A 20,577-nucleotide genomic window follows, 5' to 3' on the forward strand; every position below is an offset into this window, starting at 1 on the left:
AGATCTCTCTGGGCAGGGTTGGCAATACTTGTCATTCTTCCCAGTGACTTGGGACAAAAGCCAAAGTCTGGACTCCTTGGTGGCTCCACTCCCGCCCCCTGCAGACGTGTTGGGTGCAGTCCTGCCTCCCACCTTCGCACTGGCGGTTCCTGCTGCCCGGCGCTGTCTCCCCCAGGTAAAGTGAGGCTCAGGCCCTCACTTCCTTCAGGTCGCTGATCACATCTTGCCCACCGAGATCTTCTCCAGCCATCCCAGAGGACAGGCCCTCTGTGCTCCCAGGCCTCCCCACCCCTTCCTCTGCTTCGTTCTGCCCCCGATATGCTGCGAAAATCATCATTCCCTGTTCATTTTCCGGGGCAGGGAGGAGGAGGGGTCAGTCTCACTTCCTCCCTCAGCTGAGCTGCAGGAGACTCGGAGATGGCCTTGGCCTCACCCAGCTGTGCTGTCCCCACCCAGCCGGCTGCTTTGACGTTTCAAGGACTAGTCCGATCCTGCTGGGTCGGATTCTTGAGCAACTCCGGCGCTGTGGCCCTGCACTTTCTGGAGGACTGAGTGTTTTACTCAGCCTTCACCTATGAGGAGCCTGTGAGACCCAGGCGAGGGTTGGGAGGGTCAAATCCCCACCCCCTGCCCCAACCCATCTTGAGCCTTTACCCTCTTCCCCCAGCATAGCTGAGCAAGTGGGACTGGGGCTGGTGGAGGGGTGGTACCTGGCATTCAGGGGCCGAAGACAGTGGCTCTGCTAAGGCCCCTCCACCCCCAGCCAAGCCCAGGAAGCCCTCTGCATCCCCTCCACCGAGTGCCCGCAGTTCCCAGGCTGCCTGGCCTGTGCCCAACTCTCCCTGCGTTTTCTGCCGCTCCACACCCCCGAGTCCCGGCTCTGGTCACTCTGCGGAGCCTCTGCTAACCCCGTGCTGGCAGTGAGCTCCCCAACCTGGGCTCCACCTTGACCCCTCTTGCACTGCAGACTTATTTTTGACTCTTTGCCCTACTAGGCATGGAGCCCTTTGTGCCTCAGCCAGCCAAGCCCAGATCCAGCCACGTGGACGTGTGCTGAGGGCACCCAGTCGATGCACAGTCCCCACCAAGCTGGGACAAAGGTACACATCCTGCGGGGGCAGGGCGGGGCGGCAGTCACCACCCTAGCACTAGGGAGCTCTCTGCTTTAGGGGATGGAAAGCCCAGAATCCTTTCTGGTGAGATTCAGGCGGCAGTGCAAGGAGCCACTAGGCTGCTTCATCTTCTGGTGCGAAGAGCTGCGTCAGCCGCAGTGTGTGCAATGCCCTCTCAAAACCTTCTCCCAGCCTGCTGGGCCACTTTTGCTCCAGATCTCTTGTGGCTAATGAGGGAAGGGGGAGCAGGAAGCTGTTGCCTGCACTTCCAGGAGGGGAGGGAGGGGAGAGGCAGAGAGGGCCGCCTCGCCTGGATGGCTGTGCCTCCCTTGAGCCCAGGAGAGACTCCAGTACTTACAGGAACTCAGGGAACGATCCCTGGTGACAGCTGGAGGAAATTATTCACACTGTCAGGAGAGAGGCTTATACCACGAATGGTTCCAATTCATTATTTTTAAATCCCCCAGCTGGCTAAAGAGTTAGAAGAAAAGATGTGACAATCATTTGAGTCTTGTCCCAGATGGGCTGTCACTCAAGGGCTATGAAAATCTAATGGGACTGGGCTGGTGGTCACAAAAACTGCAGGGCACACTGGCAATTCTGCAGGGCTTCACAGGATGGTGGAAGGTGGTCTGGTGGGCCATACTGGGCAGCAGCGGTGATCCAGCCCCTTATGGCTCAGTAGCATTTCTACCCAAAGAGAGAACATGTAATTAATTGTCCTACCTCCAGCCCAGAGGTGGGTGCCAAGATGGCTTGCATGCACCTGGGGTGAGGAGGGGTCGCCTGCACACCCCTCTTCACTCCTGACACACAGCCTTCCTCAGGGCCAAACGTGCTCCTTGCGTCAGCTCTCCAGGGCAGACCCTGGCGAGGGCACAGGTCCTTCTTTTATGGGCAGAGGAAAGAAAAGCAAGCATTCCGGCTGGAGCGGACACTGAGTTTCGGATGTTTGGCATCTGAACCTCCTTCCTGTGTTCAGGGGATCCCCATGTTATAAAGTGGGGACCTCCACTTTGGAAGGCAGAATTCTCAGATGTGGCTTTTTTCTTTTCTTTGAGACAGGGTCTTGTTCTGTCACCCAGGCTGGAGTGCAGTGGTGCGATCACAGCTCACTGCAGCCTCAACTTCCCAGGCTTAAGTGACCCTCCCACCTCAGCGTCCTGAGTAGCTGGGAAAACAGGTGTATACCGCTGTGCCTTGCTGATTTTATTTTTTGTAGGGAGGGTCTCACATTGTTGCCTAGGCTGGTCTCTAGCTCCTGGGCTCGAGACCTCCTGCCTAGGCCTCCCAAAGCGCCAGGAGTAGAGGCACAAGCCACTACGCCTGGCTGGACGCTGTTTTTTCTAACCTCTCCCTCAGCCAAGGCAGCATGTTTGCCTGAGACCTTGAAGTGGCAGCTAAAAATCCCTTTTGGTGACAAGTAGAAGCCTCTACATTTAGTTTCCAAAAGAGCAGAGGCAGTGGTCCCAGTGACAGTCCCCAGCATTGGGGGTGTCTGTGGTGTAAGTCTTGGGGTATGAACCTGGGAGTATTGGAGAATGACATGGGATCTTGGTCCTGGCTAGGGAGTCGCTTAGCCTGGTGCCTATGTGACCTATCCAATATTGTTTAATAAACTTCCCACTTAACCTAGCCACGGTTGGTTTCTGTTATTTGCAAATGAACTTCGAGACAGTGGCAGCTGGTGGCACAGAGATTAGAGCCAGTTACCGGGATTTCTCTTTGGCAAGTCCATCCTGGGTTTGCATCTGGGAAGGTCTTTCACAAAAGGAGATGTGGAAGGCGCAACCATCCCCTCGTGCCCAATTCAGATGCAGCTTACCCTTCGCAGAGCCTGGCACCTTGGCCACGCCAGCTGCAAGGGAAAGGTGTGGCGGCCACCTGCAACGGTTGGGCCAATGCTGCACGGGATTCGGGCTCAAGATGCCAACACCCTGCTAGGCCAGCGTAGGGAACACTCACCACGGGAGCCTAGGGGCTTCCTCAGGGGCCTTCAAGCACGAAAGAGATACTTTGCACCCTCCCACCCCCCAACCAGGCTGTATGCCTGCCTGGCCCTCAGTGGGCATGGCAGAAATGCTAGGATTCGTGTTGGATTCATGCATTTTTCAGAATAGTTTAAGGACTGCACGAAGACAGAGGGACGAATCACATGACTTCAGAGTTCATTGGTTCCAACTATTCCAGCCCTCCTGAGAAGGCATGTTTTGCCAAAAGTGCACATATGTTCCTCTAAAGAAAACCATGGTAGTTTTTTGATGGAATTTTTTCCCTCTCCCAGGCATCGTCAGACGCGCCCAGCACTCGACTGCAGAGCAGCCTCTCTCGCAGTTTCCACTCTTTTCTCAAAGAACTCTCTTGCTAACTCAAGGCTGTGGCTTTCCTAAGTGGCTTTTTGAGGGAGACAGCAGGGACTGGGGCTTTAAGAGGGCCACAGCGCAGCTTTCTCTTTTCCCCTCACAGGCAGAGCCATCAGTGGCCACGTTGGGGAGAACAGAACGCGGTGCTCTCACATCCTGCAAAGTACAGGCCTGCGGAGCAGATGGCAGGAACTTCAAGAGCTAAGTCACCTTGAAAGATAATGGCACAAAGGGCGATTGGGGGTGGGGTGGGTGGGAGGCTTTTGTACCCTTTGACAACAAGGAAGCAGAAAAGACGAAAGCTATTTGCCAGCCTGGTGTGGGAATCAATAGAATTGAGAGATGGTTCTGCTGCAATTTCCATCAAGGTGGCCAAGCCTCCTGTCTTCTTGTCCAGAAGTAAGTGGCATCAACCAACTCTGCCAAACTGCATTTCCTGCCTCCTGATCTGGGGTCTTTTCTTTTTTCACACAGGGAGCATTTCCATCCTCTCTGTCCAGGCAGCTGAGCCCTGACAACCTCTCCTCCCCTTCACCATGCCCCGACTGACCTCCTAATGGAGCCCCATCCCTCGAGCCCCTGGGCCTGTGGAAGGCAGGGTCTCCCCCTCCTCCTTGTCCTCCCCCGCTCCACTCCAGGCGGGGTTGCAATAGGGCTTATCTGGTTTCCTCTAAGCATGAAGCCCTTGGCCAGAGGAGGAGCGGGAGTTCACGTCATGCCTCCATGCTTAGTCCTGGCCTTTAGCATTTTTTGTGGATGGGTAAACTGAGGTGCATAGTGGTCAACTCATGCCCAGGATCACAGAGGCACTGGCAGGGTGGCAGGAATGCTGAATTCACCTCTGATGAGAGCCAGGGATAGCAGTGGGTGGGGCGCTGGCTGCTTTTCAACTGAAGCTGTTAAAAGGAATGCTTGTTCCTGGACCCACCGGCTTGCCCTCCAAGGCAGAACATGCTAATCCCAAGCCCCGGCAAAGGTTCAAATTGATTTCTTGGCTCTGAGCAGGGAGGTAGAAGTTTCTGCCCACCCTCCCCCCGCCACCCCCCTGCTCCGCCCCAGGCTCTAGGCTCCAGGGGCTGCCCGGCCCCTCTCGCCTGGCCTAGAAACAATCCCCTCCCGCCGCCCCCACGCAGGTGCTGTCAGGACAGGCCCTCTGCCCTCAAACATCTGCTCCTCTCCTTGGGGAGGGGGGGGCCTCAGCTGCCCGCTGAAGGGGCCAGGCCTCAGAAGCCTGTTCTCCTTTGAAGCTGACAGCTTGATGCCTGTGGAAATGTGGTCCTATTTCAGGATTTCATTTTAAAGAGGTTTCAAAGGAGTGGCTGGAAGGCTTGGTGGAATCGCTTATTACGGCTCCTCTCCCGGCCCGCGGCTTGGTGGCTGAGCACGTCATCATCATTGGCAGGCAGGTGACTGTTCTAAATTAGCACCTGGCTCATGCTGGAGGGCTCTAACTCTTCCCGAGCTTTTTCCAAGAACAATTTTCATGACTTATACCTTCTTATACCTTTCCCACATTATCTGTTTGAAATGATCCACGGGGCAGGTGAAATATGTGTCGTCTCCAAGACTCTTGTTTCTGTCGGGCATGTCTTAAAGACACACACACACATGCAAAGGCTATGAAAATGCGACCCCCCAGACCTGGGAGGCTGCAGCCCGTGGAGCCTCAGGGGCAAAGGGAGCAAACCGGCTTGCGAGGGAGCTGCTCTGGTCAGCGGCTGTTGTGGGATGGGGAGGGAACAGGGTGGCCCAAGGGGGCAGGGGCCTGGCGCCATGTCTGCTCACGTGCCACCCTCCTTGTCTCTGGGATCTGCCCCCCAAATGCAAGAAACGCGTAAGCCCACTGTAGCAGATATGGAGAGACTCTGGGGGATTTTCCTTTACCTAACTACTCTGCAGGGGACAGCATTATGGTTTGGAAGAAATGGAAACAAGGGCATGGAAGTCCCATGTGGGCAGAGCCTGCACACCAAGATTGGAGTGCTGAGTCTTCTAGACTGCAAAGGGTTTGACTCAGCCCAAAGAGGACTCTGCCAGGAAGCTGTCAGGCACCTGAGGCCACCTGCCTCTCCTCTGCTTCAGGAATAACCATCAGTACTGCATCTTGGCTCTGAGGGGCACTGGGCATCACGATGCCCACTCAAAGCAGCTAAGGCATGGTGATCTCTGCATCTCCATACAGATGTCCGAGGAAATGATCCCACATCCTCGTCTCTGTTTCCGAGGCAGAGTCCACCACAATCTAGCCCATTGCTCTCCACCAGACAGAGCGCACCTCCTGGCCACTAGGTGAGCATTTGTCTTTCAAGGTTTATTATTATTTACAGAAACGGTTTTCCCATTGGTTTTGTTTTGTTTCCTTCCCCCAAGGTAAGACAATGCCCGGAGAGAAACTCCATTGCTAGGGCATTGGCAAAAGATTTGCCAGACCCTGACAGACACCTGACTCGACCTTGCTCTCCTCCAATCTGTGCCTCCGACTGCACCCACCCAAGAGAGTGAAGACCAAAGTGCTTCTACCAAGAGGGTACAGGTTCCTAGCCTGGCTCTATTTTTCAGAGGGAAGCATTGTTTCTGCAGGGACATGCCTGTTCACTTCCATGGCACTGCTGACTTGTGCTCACCCTATGACGCCTCACCCAGAGCACAGGACAGTATCCACTGTGGGGTGTTCACCCCACACGAGCAGGGACCACAGGTCTAGCCCTAAAACAACTGCTTGCCTGGCTATAAGAGGAGACTTGCCTTTTTTGTAGATTCCAGAAGATGCAGGATTTTTCCTAAGGCAGGAGAAAACCCTAGTTCATAGACAGCCAGGATAAAAACCCTGGAAGACCATCAGCCAAGGTGAACGAACAGGAATTTTCTAAATCTTGGGGATAGAGAATTACATGAAGGCAGCCATGCCAATAAAATGGAAGGCTATGAAAGCAAGCAAGGCACAAGCAAACCCCAATTCCAGAGAGAGACACAAGCGTTCTATTTGGTGAAGAGTTTGGTGCACAGACAGACTGCATCCTGTGAAGAGGTGGCCCTTGTCAAGGCTACTGCCGCCGGGAGGATCTTTGCATCTTTAGGATGTGTCACTAGCTCATCGAAACTATTTTTGTAACTCTCTGCAAGAGCCAATTTAAGCTGGCGTCTCAGTTCCCTCTGCACTCAAAAGAGACCAATTTCCAATTCCTCCTCAGAGTCCGTGAGACCAGATGCTACGGCAAATGTTCCAGAGAAATGAACCTAGAAAATGATCCCGGGGCGCTCCTTGCGGGGGAACACAGGATTCCTCAGCTCTGTCTCTGTGGCTTTAATATACATCAGTTTCAGGGTGAGTGCTGCCATTGCCCCCCCAAGAGTGTTTCTGATGGGACATGCTTTCCTGATAGCACAGGGGATCTTGGGGGACAGAAGGTTCCCAGTAAGGCTAGGGGGCACGTGACAGATTGAGAGTGTGATCATGTTTCCAGGTGAGACCCTATTGCATCTGGCAGCCCGAATTGGGCAACAATTCCTGCAAATGAGAAGCCACTGCTCTTGTTAGGTAGGTCATCGTCCCGTAAGCCCCACTCGGAGCGCTGTCATAAAAGAAGTGGCAGATTCCTGTGGCTTGGTCTTTCTCCAGGGTGTCCATAGCTCCAATCGACACCTGCAGTAGGAAAGGGCAGAGGGGACAATGAGCGGAGCCCCCGCTCCCCGTCACGGTTCTGCGTGGTGGTGGCAGCGGGTCAACATGGGCAGGGTGAGGGTTGCTCTAGTAGAGCCTTGGCCTTCTGAGAGGCTCCAATTCTGAGGGCACGAAGCCAGCGCTGCCAGGGGGAATGCCCTACCTCTCTGGGCACTGCGCTCTGTTATCACACACCCTAGTTTGCAGCTCCTGACTATAATGAGGACTATTCTGTTGAACTTGACTTTGTGTACAGGGTAAGGGGTTCACCCAGGGTCACATGTGTTGCAAGTGGTGGTGTTTGGACAAAAACCTGCCTTGAGACAGGCCTATCCATCCCCAAAGGTCTTGAGATTTCCCAAGTGGCCACTGTACTATTTTCTAAGCAAGTGGTTGACATTTTTTTCCCCATCTGTGATGACATTTTCTTGGTTCGAGTATATTCTTTCCTATTGGACACAGAATCTCCAGCCTCAACAGAGATAAATGCCAGCCAACCCGGCTCCCTGGCACCCCCACCTGGTCCTGCAAGAACAGCTGACTGGCCATCTGCACGATCTGGTCCACGTGGATGATGCCCCCGATGCTGGTCATCTCCGTGTCCGAGAGCAGCGTCAGCACCATGATGGCTTCCACCAGCAGCTGCCGGTACTCGGGCTGTGGCACGCGGTTCAGCACCGATTCGACATGGACAGCAAACTTGATCTCATGAGGGGTCATCTACCAAAGGGACAGGCAGGCAACCACCAGTGAGAGGACAAATGCAGCCCTATCATCACCGAGTAACCAAGGGTGACCGTAGCAGTGCCTAAGCTCGGGGCTCAGCGCCACTGCTGCCCCTTTTCTGGCCACTCGCTGGATCCTGCCGGCAGTGGCCCTCAGAGCAGGAGGCTGGAGTGTGCCTCCAGGAGCCAGCCTGTCCTAGCCTGATTTATCTACCCTTCCCCCAATCAACTACAGCTTCCAGGGAGCAGGGACCATTTCTGGTTTCTCTTTCCTCTTCATTATTCCTTCCAGCATGAAGCATGGTGCTTTGGGTGGGGTAAAACTAAAAAAATCCATGTTAAAAAGAATGACAAATCACCTGGGGATGATGACTGTTTTTAGTTGGAGAAAAGGGCCGAGAAGGCTGCCCGTGGGGCGGGCCAGGGTGGCATGGAGATTGGCTCCTTTCTTTCAACAGGGTTCTAAGGGGTGTCTGGCAAATGCAAAGAGCTTGCTAGCCCCGAATGCTGAATCTCAGGTGAAGAAAAAGGCCGATGCCCATAAATGCAGGAAAGACATTTTGCCAGATAAATATAAGGGTGAAGTGGCTAGACAGCTCAGAACTACAAATGGCCTGTCAATTAGAATGAGCCCAAAAGGAGCACAAGAGGTCAGAGTCCATGCAATGAAGGCCTTATTGTGAACCCATAGAGGGGCCCGCCTCTGCGTTTTTCTCATCGTACCTCTCGGGTCGTCGAGGATGGGAGGACGTAACCATCGATGGAGAGACCGTGGCACTGGAGGCAGAACACAGCGCATTTCAGTCAGATTCCAGAACAGGATAAGCACGTGTGCACACACACACACACACGCATGCACACACAGCACCCTCTGCCCTGGAAACCCATATGAGGGCTGGGACACGCCAGACTGTCAGTTATTTTTAGAGAGCTTGTTCTCGCTGCCCACAGGCTGTGTTTTCGATGGAACAATTCTAGGGAACCCAGCAGGCATCTTTCAGATCTCCCCCGAACAATGCCCTAGGGGGCTGCCGAGTCCTCCTGGGAGGCTCCACATTGTACTTGGCAACTGGGCCCTGGCGGCTGCGAGGCCCCTTTGGTGCCATAATAAAGAGGGATTTTCATGGCTCCTGCTGGGGAAGGGATGCTTCTGTGCCTTTGCAAGCATCTATTTTTGAGATTTCTATAATAAGCACCAATCACAAAAGCCTCCAGCACATGCACAGACATGCACATGCACACCCATGTATATAAATATCGAGTGCCAGCTCAACATAAAATGCTTTTTCATAATAGAAATATCTTGGTATTGCGCCAGTGAGTCCGAGCGGAAGCATGTGATGCCCCAGGAAGAGTGGGGAAATTTTCTAGGAACAGCTTGTTCTAGTCTACCTGGCCACCTTCTAAATCCCAGCACCCCGGCCCGGAGCGTCCCCAGTGGGCTGAGGGCAGAACAGCAATGGACACTCCCATCCCCTTAAGAGAGGTGGGAAATGGAGCAAGCACCATGAGCCCCTGCAGGCTCCTGCCTGGGTCCCGGGAGTCCAGCTGCTCGGGTAGGGCCTGCTCCGACCTCCTCACATCCCCCTGCGGTGGTCGTGAGGAATACCTTGGGGCCCCTGTTGCAGAAAGAACCTTGAGCAAGTAGTGCCATGGCTTTGGGAAGGGGGCTGTTGTATGCTGTCACTGGGATTATTTTTTCTCGTCTCTCCCACTGTGAAATGAACTAAAAAATAGTTCTGGGGGAAAAAAATGTCTTGGTTTGCACAGCTTTTAAGTGAGGCATACTGTCCTTCCATTCAAGGGAAAAGACAGGGAGGGCCTGCTGCAGCCCAGGGAGCTGCACAAACTCTCTCGGGCTGATGCAGAAGGGAGACACTGGGGGGGTACAGAGAATGCTGCCCCTCCTTGACAACAGGCGCTCAGGGAGGTACTCCTGTGCTCGGGTACACGCACCACAGTTCCCAAGGACAACCGCTGGGGAGACGTGAACAGCCTCAGGCAGATGGGAAGCGCAACAGCTGGCTGGCTGAGGGGAGTGGGGCCCCAGGGTGTGAGGGAGATTGTGCCTTCAGGGCACACAGGACCTGGGGCCAAACTGGAAGCTCTCCACCTCTATACACCTTGGGACTGAACATGGCAGGTACCCTGGGAGGGTAGGGCTCAGTCACATCGCTGAACAGCAGGGACACTACTCCTGCCTGGATGTGCGGGGCGGGGGGCGGGGGGCAGTGGGCTGGCCTACTCCAGGCCCCTCCTGAACTGTCATCCCAGGTTCCGGGCCTGTAGGGGCTGCTCTGGGTGGTTTTATGGGGTTTTCATCTGAAGCCTCCCAGCCTTTCCCTGTTCTTCTATGTTCCTAAAATACGTCCAAGTTGGTCCCACACAACCACAACCTAGACTGCCACCTTGTCTTACGTGCTGTGCTTCTCAACCGGGGTGATCTGCCTCCCACGGGACGTTTGATAATGCCTGGAGACACTTATAGTTGTCACACGGGGGTGGGGTGGGGAGGAGAGATGGCTGCTGGCATCTGGCAGGTAGAGGCCAGGGATGCTGTAGACATCCTACCACGCACAGGCCCCCTAGAAGAGAATGCCTCGGCCCCAGGTGCCAACAGCGCTGAGGCAGAGAAGCCATCCTCACGGCTGTTTGCTCGCCTGGAGGTGCCACCATGCCTTGCCAGGACAGTAAGGGGACGGTTCACTTCCCCAGGAGCTTGCGTCTCAGCTCACCTTCTGGAGGATCTTCCACACCCTCTGGTAGAATCCCACCGGGACCCTGTTGATGGCCCCATCCAGCCTTCTCCTGCGCAGCCACTGGCCCTGCCGCTCACCCCAGCCGATGTGATGTCCTCCCGAGTCTGAGGATGACGTGCCAGTGGGCGAGGATGGGGTGCTGGACCTCTGCAAGACAGACAGCTTGGGGCCTCAGAAGCCATGCAGCAGGTGCCCCAGGGAAAGTGCGCCATCACGAAGGGCGGCCCTGCGACCTAGGCACAAATGCCAGAACACCACTTGCCAGAGAGGAACACGGTTCCTCCAGTCCACCTTGCCTGTTTCCTGATGCGAGATGACTCGCATACTTTGGGTTGATCACTTCATTCCATGCTACACTGTGCCCGGCCCCCCGAGAGGCGGTCCCACCCCCAAAGCTAGAACCCATAAGGAGGAGGCCGAGCAGGGCGGGCACGGGCTTGGGGGTCAGACTGCCGGAGTGCTAATCCCCACTCAACGCCAGCGGTGCCAAGGACACACCTGAGGCCATCTGGCCCTGCCATGAACACTGATTCTGGGCCTCAGTCTCATCTGCACAGTGGGGACACAGTCAGGCATCCTGTAGAGACCTGCCCGGAAGCCTTCGCCACGTGGAGACACAGAAGCCCCTGAGGCATACCTAGTATGTGCTAAGTGCCCATGAGGGGCAGCTGTCACCCGCACGTGGCGCCTGTGGCACTGCAGTGAGAGCTTTGAGGGTGACAATGGGCCCTCGGAGCAGGCACCCATGGCCCAGGGAGACAAACTCCATAGTGCCCACTTCATTGCTGCAGTGCCACAGAGAAGTGACAGACACCTTTCCACAGGACAGGAACCACAGAGAAGGCAACACATGACACGGGGGAAGACAAACAGTGAAGCCCATGTTTAGTGGCAAGGACCTCGCAGATCAGGGTCCATTCACCCACCCTTTGCAATCCCACTTCCGGCTCTCCCTATTAGGCACTGGGCTTTATCTTAATTTGGGGCAATGGCTGCCTCTGAACTGGGGCTGACTTTGTGGAAGTGAGGGAAGAGGGCGCCATCTCCTTCCCACTTCAACAATGGCTGTACTGATTCAGGCACCAGAGGGGGGCACTGTCTGAGAGGCTCCCCACCGCTGGCGGGGCGGGCCTCCGTGAGTGGGGGCGCATCCCCTCCCTGCGGCAAAGCTCCCAGCCTTCTGTCTTGCCCTGCGGGGCTTCTAGCTTCGAGACCTCTAGGTCGAGAAGGGATAACCTTCACGCTCACACATCTCTTTGCCTGGGACTATCGGCGCTTTCATTTCTCGACAGTGCCACATACCAAATGTGCACAGTCAAATGTAAAGGGTTAAAGTGAAATCCTGAAGTGTGCTAGCAGGGCAGGAGGCGGAGCTCTCCTTTCTGCAGCACTTGGATTTCAACAGATCTTATTTTGAAAAGACAGTTCGGCTGGGTTATTCCATTGGGCTCATTACTGTCACTTAAAGCAACAATTAGACACAAATAAAAGTAATTACAGCTGCACTCCTCAATGACTCAGCCAATCTGGGCCCTCCAGTTTCAGGAGGAAGACTCAGCCTCTGCTCTGTGGTGAGCGCAATCCGAGCCCTGCACGGGATCTGGGGCATGGCAGGTGCAGACTGCATCTTGGCTCCATAAGGAGGCATGGAACTAATGTCCCGAAGTTTCCAGAAGCTCTGGGAATTGGTGAGAAGGACACTCCTCACCCACACTGTGCCAAGGAGCACAGGCAGAGAACTGAGAGCTTAAGACGGAGAACAAAGCTCAGTGCAAGCACTTTGGGGCCTTCTTTCTACCCTCCTCAGAATTCCAGTTGGAGGAGCCTGTGAGCATCCCACTGAAAACACTTCAGCCCTGCTCGAATCCTCAGAAGTTGGGCATGAGGTGGGAGCATGAGGAAGGACGCGAGGAGGAGCGGGGACGGACACAATAATCCCGAGGCACTGTTACCGCAGACTTGGAGGAATGCGCACTGCTGAACGCGGCCTGGCCCACAGAAAAGAACTACAAAACAAAAAGAATCCACTCAGTTGACAGCAATGACACCAAGAGACACAGCAGAGAGGAGGGTCACGGAGCAGCATCCGAAACACCCACAGAAAGCAGCAGCAGAGAATGCGGGCGCAGAGAAGGTCCCACAGCAACACACATAGGCAAGCTCAGGTGCAGGGGCACCTGCAAGCACCGCTCTGGGCTTCGACTCCACGTGAAACTGACTAACTGCTCTTTTTAAAAACATGAATTGTTACCATTGAACGTAAATATTAAATGTTCCTGTCGTATGTGGAGGGTGCATCATCAAGTTAGGACACAATATATTTTCCAAACTCACAGCCATGAAATGCTCATATTTTATGGTAAGAATTGTGAAAATCTACAGATGAACCAAACACCTACAGCTGACACTAACATGCTGCACCTAACAGACATTCAGTAGATATTCATTAAATGAATGAATATGATGATCAGGCTGATACCTTTGGCCAAATAAGTATTTCCTCGTCTAAAAATCTAGAATGTACCCTTAATTTGCAAGGGTACAGTGTGCTATCTACACGGTAGTCTTGCAAAAGAGACTAGAGATTGAAAATACCATAATACCTATTACATTTTTGGAACAAATAATATGTTCCTTGACATAAGTGGTCAAAGTTTGTACTAGCTAGGTGACTCTAAGCCCAGCAAAGAACAGAAGTGATCACTTCGTCCCCATAACACGCAAGAACAGCATGAAATGGAGGCGGAGGGAACCACTCAGATTCACCCACGGTCAGGCCATCGGGATGTGGGGACAGAGGGACGATGCCACCGAGTGGCTGGCAAGGGAAGATGTTTGAAAAGCCAGTTCCCTACTTGGAAACAGCATAAATTAGGAGAGATAAAGCATGTTTTACCTCTGGACAACATGTGGAATCAGCCTTTACATGTCATTAAGATGTCTCCTCTAGGCTCTTGTGGTAATACACATCAAAATATTAGAAATGCGACTCCAGTTTCCCAGAGGGGGGAGGAGAACATATGTCACCAGGGTGATATAAAAGAAGAGCATCCTTACATGTTTTTCCTTCCAGGGTTAAGTCCCCCCAGGCGATCTGAGGACAGGAATAGCAGCATTCTTTCTACTGATATAACCAATGACCGCATTTCCCCCTATTTAGTTTTCTATTTAGTTCCCTCTTTTTGAATAGAAACTCCCACTGAGGCAGAGCCTGGATGATCTCTTTCGCAAAGTACCCTACAAAGCCCAAGAGTTTGAGAAACAGATTATTTTTAAAGGCATGGGGCAAGGTCGTCTCTCCTGCCCTCGAGTCCTGCTCTCTGCCTGTGCCCCAGCCCATTTGCTGGATAGAGCCGCCCTCCACACATTCACACGCTGCAGAGTCACAGCCTCACTTTCCACATTCAAGCCAGAAAGAACAGGAAGTAAAGGACGAACAAGGCAAAGGGGTGTCACCTGTTCATCAGCACTAAACCGCCTAGTCATCTGAAAGCAAAAATACATCAGGAAATCAAAACCAGCTTTGAGCCAAGAACGTGTGCTTCTTCTATTGCCCTCTCTCTTAATCCAGGGCCATGTTGGTCAAACCGCAGGGGGTGACCCATGAGTGCATCATGGACTCAATTTAGTGGGTCATGACCAGCATTTAAAATGGAGCAGAAAATTCGAGTGCATTTCTCATGGTCAGAGGGAAACTCTTTCCCAGCATGGATCCCGGGCAAGGCCTAGCACAGCACCCAGCACATTAAGACTGCGATGTTGAGCTGCGGCCCTGTGGGGTCAGTTCAAAAGGATTTTTTACCAGGAATTAAAGGTGAACTAAGAAAAGAGACCCCTGTGGCTGGTGGAGAATCCAAGTATCATGGGCATTCGGTCTATTTCCAGAGCCCTCTTGCTATTTCGTTTGAAGGACACAGATGATTCGGTGACTTTTTGCATGACTCTACTTTTTCAATGGCTGTGGCCCACTCCTAGGAGTGGTTCTCGGGAACAGAGGCAAACATGGACAAGGGTATTTTCTGGAACGTTCATGAGAACATCACGTTAAGGTTAAGGATGAGTGGGTGAGGGTGCGCATGACTGGCTCTGGGATATCTATCTGGGGACAGGGGTGTGTTCAGATCCCAGACAGAAGGGACTTCCCACTCTACAGACAGTGGGCTGCAGACTCATGCCCTAGGTTTCTGTCGCTTTCTGGGGTAAGCCCAGGTAGGGAGACCACAACTCGTCCCTCGCTGCCACCGAGGTGTTCTTACCTGTTTCATTTCACTCCTCAGTCTGTTAATGCCACTCCTCTCAGTTTTGGTGACTCCGGTATGGCCCACCTCGTGGATGGAGATGGCAGGGCTGGATGTGGAGGAGTGGATAGGGCGCACTGGGTGGGAAACACACACACGTGGTTCTTAGGAACTCTACGGCATCCAACCCGAGGCAGGATCTGCCCCCGTCTCCCCCACTTGACAATGAGGGCCTTCTCTGCCTGGCCAGTGCTGTGTCTCCAGCACCGAGAGCAGCACGGGTGCAGCACTCAGCTCTTAAAGGAGTAAACGGAAGGGTGCAGAGTACTTATGCACCATTATAACACAGTGGCCAGGAAGCCCCTTACACAGTGAGATATGTTTTTTTTTTTTCGAGACGCAGTCTCACTCTGTCGCCCAGGCTGGACTGCGTTGGCACGATCTCGGCTCACTGCAACCTCCACCTCCTGGGTTCAAGACATTCTCCTGCCTCAGCCTCCCAAGTAGCTGGGATTACACGCGCCCGCCATCATGCCTGGCTAATTTTTGTATTTTTAGTAGAGACAGGGTTTCACCATATTGGCCAGGCTGGTCTCAAACTCCTGACCTTGTGATCCACCCACCTCGGCCTCCCAAAGTGCTGGGATTACAGGTGTGAGCCACCGCAACCGGCCATGATTTTTTATTTTTTTGAGACAGAGTCTTGCTCTGTTCCCGAGGCTGGAGTGTGCAATCTTGGCTCACTGCAACCTCTGCCTCCTGGGCTCAAGCAATCCTTCCGCTTCAGCCTCCCAAGTAGCTAGGACCACAGGTGTGTGCCACCGCACCTGGCTAATTTTTGTATGTTTTGTGAAGACACGGTTTTGCCATGTTGCCCAGGCTGGTCTTGAGCTCCTGGGCTCAAGCGATCTGCCCACCTCAGCCTCCCAAAGTGCTGGGATTACAGGCATGAACCACCGTGCCCACCCTTGCTTTTGGATAAGTAAAAAATTATTCTAATAAAACATACCCAGCCAGGCGCGGTGGCTCACACCTATAATTCCAGCACTTTGGGAGGCTGAGGCGGGCAGATCACCTGAGGCCGGGATTTCGAGACCAGCCTGACCAACATGGAGAAACCCTGTCTCTACTAAAAATACAAAATTAGCTGGGCGTGGTGGCGCATGCCTGTAATCCCAGCTACTCGGGAGGCTGAGGCAGGAGAATTGCTTGAACCTGGGAGATGGAGGTTGCGGTGAGCTGAGATCGCGCCATTGCACCCCAGCCTGGGCAACAAGAGCCAAACTCCGTCTCAAAAAATAAACAAAAAACATACCCGAGGCCAGGCACGGTGGCTCACACGTGTAATCCCAGCACTTTGGGAGGCCAAGGTGGGAAGACTGCTTGAGCCCAGGAGTTCAAGATCAGCCTGGGCAGCATGGTGAGACCTCGTATCTATATTTAATTAGAAATAAATAAAAATTTTTAAAAACCCCAAAGCACACCTTCCTTGCAGACAACTGAGACCACTGAACTACAGAAGCTAGAACTAACACCTCTTGATATTTCAGTCATGATCCTTCCAGTTTTTTTTCCTATGACTGTGTATGTTTTTAACTAACAAAACAGTATCATCACATACATACGTATAGATACAGAAACATGAGATGGATACATACATTCTGTGGACATAAGTATGGTTCTGTGACCTGCCTTTTTGTACTTGTATAGTGAATGTCTCTCCCTGGCATTAAATATTCTATCACATCATATTTCATGACCGCATGGAGTTTGATCTGGTAAGTGTTGACTGGTCAATGATATAACCAATCCTATTTTTATTAATATTTTTCTAAAGGGTTCGTCATGACTAATGTGTAGGACCCACATGGACCTTGCTGGGCTCTGTCCCCAGTCCCATGTGACCCTCGGAATGCCCCCGGAAAATGACAAAACTGCTGCGGGCCTGAGGGGCTGGCACCCCAGGCAGCTGTGGCCATGGGCTGGATGATCCAGAGGGCCTCCTGGTGCCAGGCCCTGTCTGGGCAGCAGGTGCAGGTGTGAATGCAGGAGAATTCAGTGCCACAGCGGTGCCTGGAGGAGAGCCCATGCCCAGGCCTGAGGGCGAGGTGCCAAATGAAATGAAGGTGGCAGCTGGAGAAGGGCCTCGGGCTGGAGGGGGAAGTGCTAGGAAAGCCAGGCTGCCAGGGGCTGGAGGTGGAGGCAACCAGAGGCCACTGATGCACTGCACCAGGCCACCACCTCTCACTCCCAACCTATCGCACCAGCCTCGGGACTCAAACCTGTCCCTAGCCCCACCACCCACAAGCCTGGCCTCTGTGCTGTGGTCACAGCAATCATTCTAAAAGGCAAGTATGATCATATCACTGCCCACTCCAAAGCCTCCCAGGTCTAGCTGTCTTCAGGACAAAGGCCAAACAGTCTTCCCAGCATCACCTGAAACTCTACCAACTCGAGCCCTACCTCCCCTCGACTCCCGGCCACCTGCACCGCACTGGGCATCTGCCTGTGCTGGCAAGCCAGGCCCAGCTCAAAGGTCACCTCCTCGGGCAGCATCCCCTGCAACCCTCACCATCCCACCTGACCCCAATGGAGTCATGGGAGTGGAGGGCACTGTCCAGGAGGAGTAGTAACAAATAAGGAACTTGGGGACAAGAACATTTAAAGGACAGCAGAGAGGCAGGAGCCCATAAGGGAGACTCAGTGATGAGCTGGGGAGGAAGGACAGACCCAGGAAAGCGGAAAACAGAAGGAGAAGGGTCTGGAAGCTACAAGAGGGGCTGTCCGGGGTGGGTGTTTGCTGGAAACATTTATCTCAGACATCTCAGGATTTAATCAAAATTCCAAGCCTATTTGGGCTTCCTAATTTACAAAAATTGAGCAATTACAAAGGACAGCTAACAAATGATGTTATATGTTAAAAAGACAGCATGTCTTCTGTTCTTGCTTGCAATCACACATATTTATGACTTTCAAATGACATTACTCGGTTCCTAGTTTCATAGCATCTATAGCTGTACATCTAATGACAAATTTTTAGTAATTATCTGTGTCAAGCCATGAATACTATAATGATGAGCAGAACACATTAAATATTTATCTCGTACATTACCATTTCAAGGACTCTGCCTTGGAAAGAACTGGAAATTACTTTTGCAAAAGCATTTTGAGCACCCCTCCTTCAGGAAAGGAGAAAACCCACCAAAACACATCTGACTGCACGATGCTGTCTTTGTTTGCAGCCAGCACATGATCAGGAAACATACAAAGTACCCAATGTCCTTCTTATTAAATAAAAGGAATGATAGCCCACAGTGCATTTCTTTGGCTTGATGAAATAAATTCACCAACGTGCCTGCAAATCATTTAGCTTTTTTATGAGGAGGAGAAATGATAATTGCTTCAATTATAATTAGGGAACATTTGAGAACAAGAATCACGCCAGGACTTGGGTGATTATGTTTCCCAGCACTGCAAGCAGGGTTCTGGTTCAGATAAAAACAGAGTGAGCAAGGCAGGACAAAGCAAAATAAGTTAGCTCGAGCATGCTGTGAGGTCCCAGAGGGGTCTCCTCCCTGCCCTGTGGAGGGTGATGTGAGGCTGGGTTGAGAATGTTTTTACCCAAACCAAAGGCCAGGATGCTCAGGTGGTGTGAAAGGACAGCCCTTTCACCCTGGCATTCGGGGTCCCCCACACTTCTACCAGTTTTTTTTTTTCTGAGAACAGAGTCTTGCTCTGTCGCCCAGGCTGGAGCGCAGTGGCGCGATCTCAGCTCACTGTAACCTCCACCTCCCGGGTTGAAGTGATTCTCCTGCCTCAGCCTCCTGAGTACCTGGGATTACAGGCGCGTGCCACCATGCCCGACTAATTTTTTTTGTATTTTTAGTAGTGACGGGGTTTCACCACGTTGGTCAGGCTAGTCTCAAATTCCTGACCTCGTGATCCACCCACCTCAGCCTCCCAAAGTGCTGGGATTACAGGCATGAGCCACCATGCCCAGCCAACACTTTTGCATAAGTGATGGTGCCAGGTGCTTACGGCTACAGGAGGCGGTATACCACACCCACATGCTGTGCCAACCTGGGCAAGAAAAGCTCGCCCAGCACGCTGCGAGCGAGTCCCAAAGCCCCCAAAGCAGGAAGCTTGAGCCTAGGACTCTGTTCATCTCCTTCAGGTAGGAGCCTTCCCTTCCCACATTCGCTATGCCCCACAGTGCTGGTTCTCATGTCTGCTGCATGTAAAGGAGGCAGCTCCCTGAAGACGTTAACAGGAGCATGGGACTTACCACTTCTTTCAACACCAAACTCTTTCCCACTTAGAATATGGTGCAGGAGATTTTTCATATCGAAAGGGCTGAGGTTCATTAAACTTTCAGAAGCCTCTTCTCCTAAAAACAAATATCTTGTAAGTGTCCCAGACACAGGGCTGGTGGTGGGTAAAGGTAGGGTCAGGTGGACGTGGGTGGGGAGGGAGGTGACAGCAGATGCCGTGGCAGGTCCCCCTGTTCAGGAGAACCTCACTATTGCTTTGGGGCTGAACTGCACTGTTCCGTGGGGATTCGAAATGCTGCCGTTTAAATCATGTATCTGCTTAATTCTTAGACACACGATGTTTCACAATGTATGATCCCCAACGCTGGATGTCTCATGATGGATTTTTATATTCAAATTGGTAGGGTTTCTCCCAGTGAAGGTGTTATAAAATGGGGGTGACATCTCATAGCAAGGGCATCCAGGAAGGAGCTTAGATGTCAGGTACAGGGCGGAAGATTCCGCATCGCCTTTGAGGCTGTAATAGTAAACATCACCAGAGCCCCATTCTCCCTGACTTATGAACTTCAGCTCTATGCCACGTGGATGGGAGTTCCATCTAAATGAGAGAAGCTGGTAAGGCCTGAGCTTGCCACAGGCTTGGATGCTGGGTTCGAGATAACCTAAGCAGGTCTTCCCCTGAGAGTGGAGGCCGTGGCCGGGTGGTCGGGGTGGGGTGCGGCGGGAGCTGCAGGAGCTGCGGGCATCTCACCTGAGCAGTTCAGGCTCCGTGCCAGCTCCGTGGCCATCACCTGAATGATCAGTCCAATCCGGAGTCTCAGCATCTCCGCAAAGAGGCTGGGCTGCGCCCTGACATACATGGCCAGGTAAACCACAATCTCCTGAGGCAGACACACACGGAGATAGGGTTTCAGAGACAGGGTGAGTGGCTGAAGGGTCCCCTCCACTCTGAGGAAGGCTGTGGCCCAGCCCCTCCCACACCAGCCCCAGACCTGCGTGAGGACGGCAATGCTGATGTCCTGCCCACTGGCCTCGTAGATGAGTTTTGTGAGCTCCTCTGGGGGAAGGGGCCTAGGAAGGAGCATTGTGTAACGAACATGATGAGGTGTCTTGAGACAGTGCCTCCTCGCTCTTCATGGAACACCCTTATTTTCTGTGCTAGATGCATCCATGTGAGAGTGCCTTTAAAAAGCCCCTCCTCCGAACACTGGGAAGCGCTGATGTTTTCCCCATGGCTCCCCTGCAAACCTGAGGTCCCCAAGGCTGAAGACTTACGCAGAGATGATCTTCTCCCGGGGCTCGGGCGGCAGGCCCACGGTGAGCTGCTTCTGGTGCGACAGCAGGTCCGTGCAGGCCTGCGCAGTTAAGAGGAAGGGTGAGAGGCAGAGCGCGAGAGAGACTGGCAAAGACGACAGGCAGTGGGGAGGAGACACTGCCAATCAGATCGT

At 53.1% G+C, this 20,577-nt stretch overlaps 1 protein-coding gene and 1 long non-coding RNA gene across 7 annotated transcripts in view; one reads left to right on the forward strand and one right to left on the reverse strand.

Moving 5' to 3' along the window:
* Nucleotides 1–6,228: 6,228 nt before the first annotated feature.
* The window catches only part of PHKA2 (phosphorylase kinase regulatory subunit alpha 2), a 92,336-nt gene continuing 77,987 nt past the window's right edge, over nt 6,229–20,577 (reverse strand). For 2 of the 6 annotated variants that reach the window (XM_030806605.1, XM_030806607.1), the window contains 11 exons: nt 20,405–20,484; nt 20,122–20,200; nt 19,881–20,010; nt 19,144–19,245; nt 14,877–14,995; nt 14,077–14,106; nt 12,573–12,626; nt 10,597–10,767; nt 8,585–8,638; nt 7,656–7,856; nt 6,432–7,118 (listed from right to left, as the gene is read on the reverse strand). In XM_030806605.1, coding sequence (XP_030662465.1) covers nt 6,948–7,118; nt 7,656–7,856; nt 8,585–8,638; nt 10,597–10,767; nt 12,573–12,626; nt 14,077–14,106; nt 14,877–14,995; nt 19,144–19,245; nt 19,881–20,010; nt 20,122–20,200; nt 20,405–20,484 — 1,191 coding nt within the window. In that variant the 3' untranslated portion in view covers nt 6,432–6,947. Of the gene's footprint in view, nt 7,119–7,655; nt 7,857–8,352; nt 8,639–10,596; nt 10,768–12,572; nt 12,627–14,076; nt 14,107–14,876; nt 14,996–19,143; nt 19,246–19,880; nt 20,011–20,121; nt 20,201–20,404; nt 20,485–20,577 lie in introns of those variants that run through there. The other 4 variants (XM_030806603.1, XM_030806604.1, XR_004028673.1 and 1 more) reach the window with 4 other exon arrangements.
* Nucleotides 6,667–8,419, forward strand: LOC115833244. Its single transcript, XR_004028676.1, has 2 exons — nt 6,667–6,800; nt 7,599–8,419. It is a non-coding gene; the product is annotated as an uncharacterized LOC115833244 (long non-coding RNA).

The sequence above is a fragment of the Nomascus leucogenys genome, chromosome X, assembly GCF_006542625.1.
Source record: "Nomascus leucogenys isolate Asia chromosome X, Asia_NLE_v1, whole genome shotgun sequence".
Taxonomy (NCBI): Eukaryota; Metazoa; Chordata; class Mammalia; order Primates; family Hylobatidae; genus Nomascus; species Nomascus leucogenys.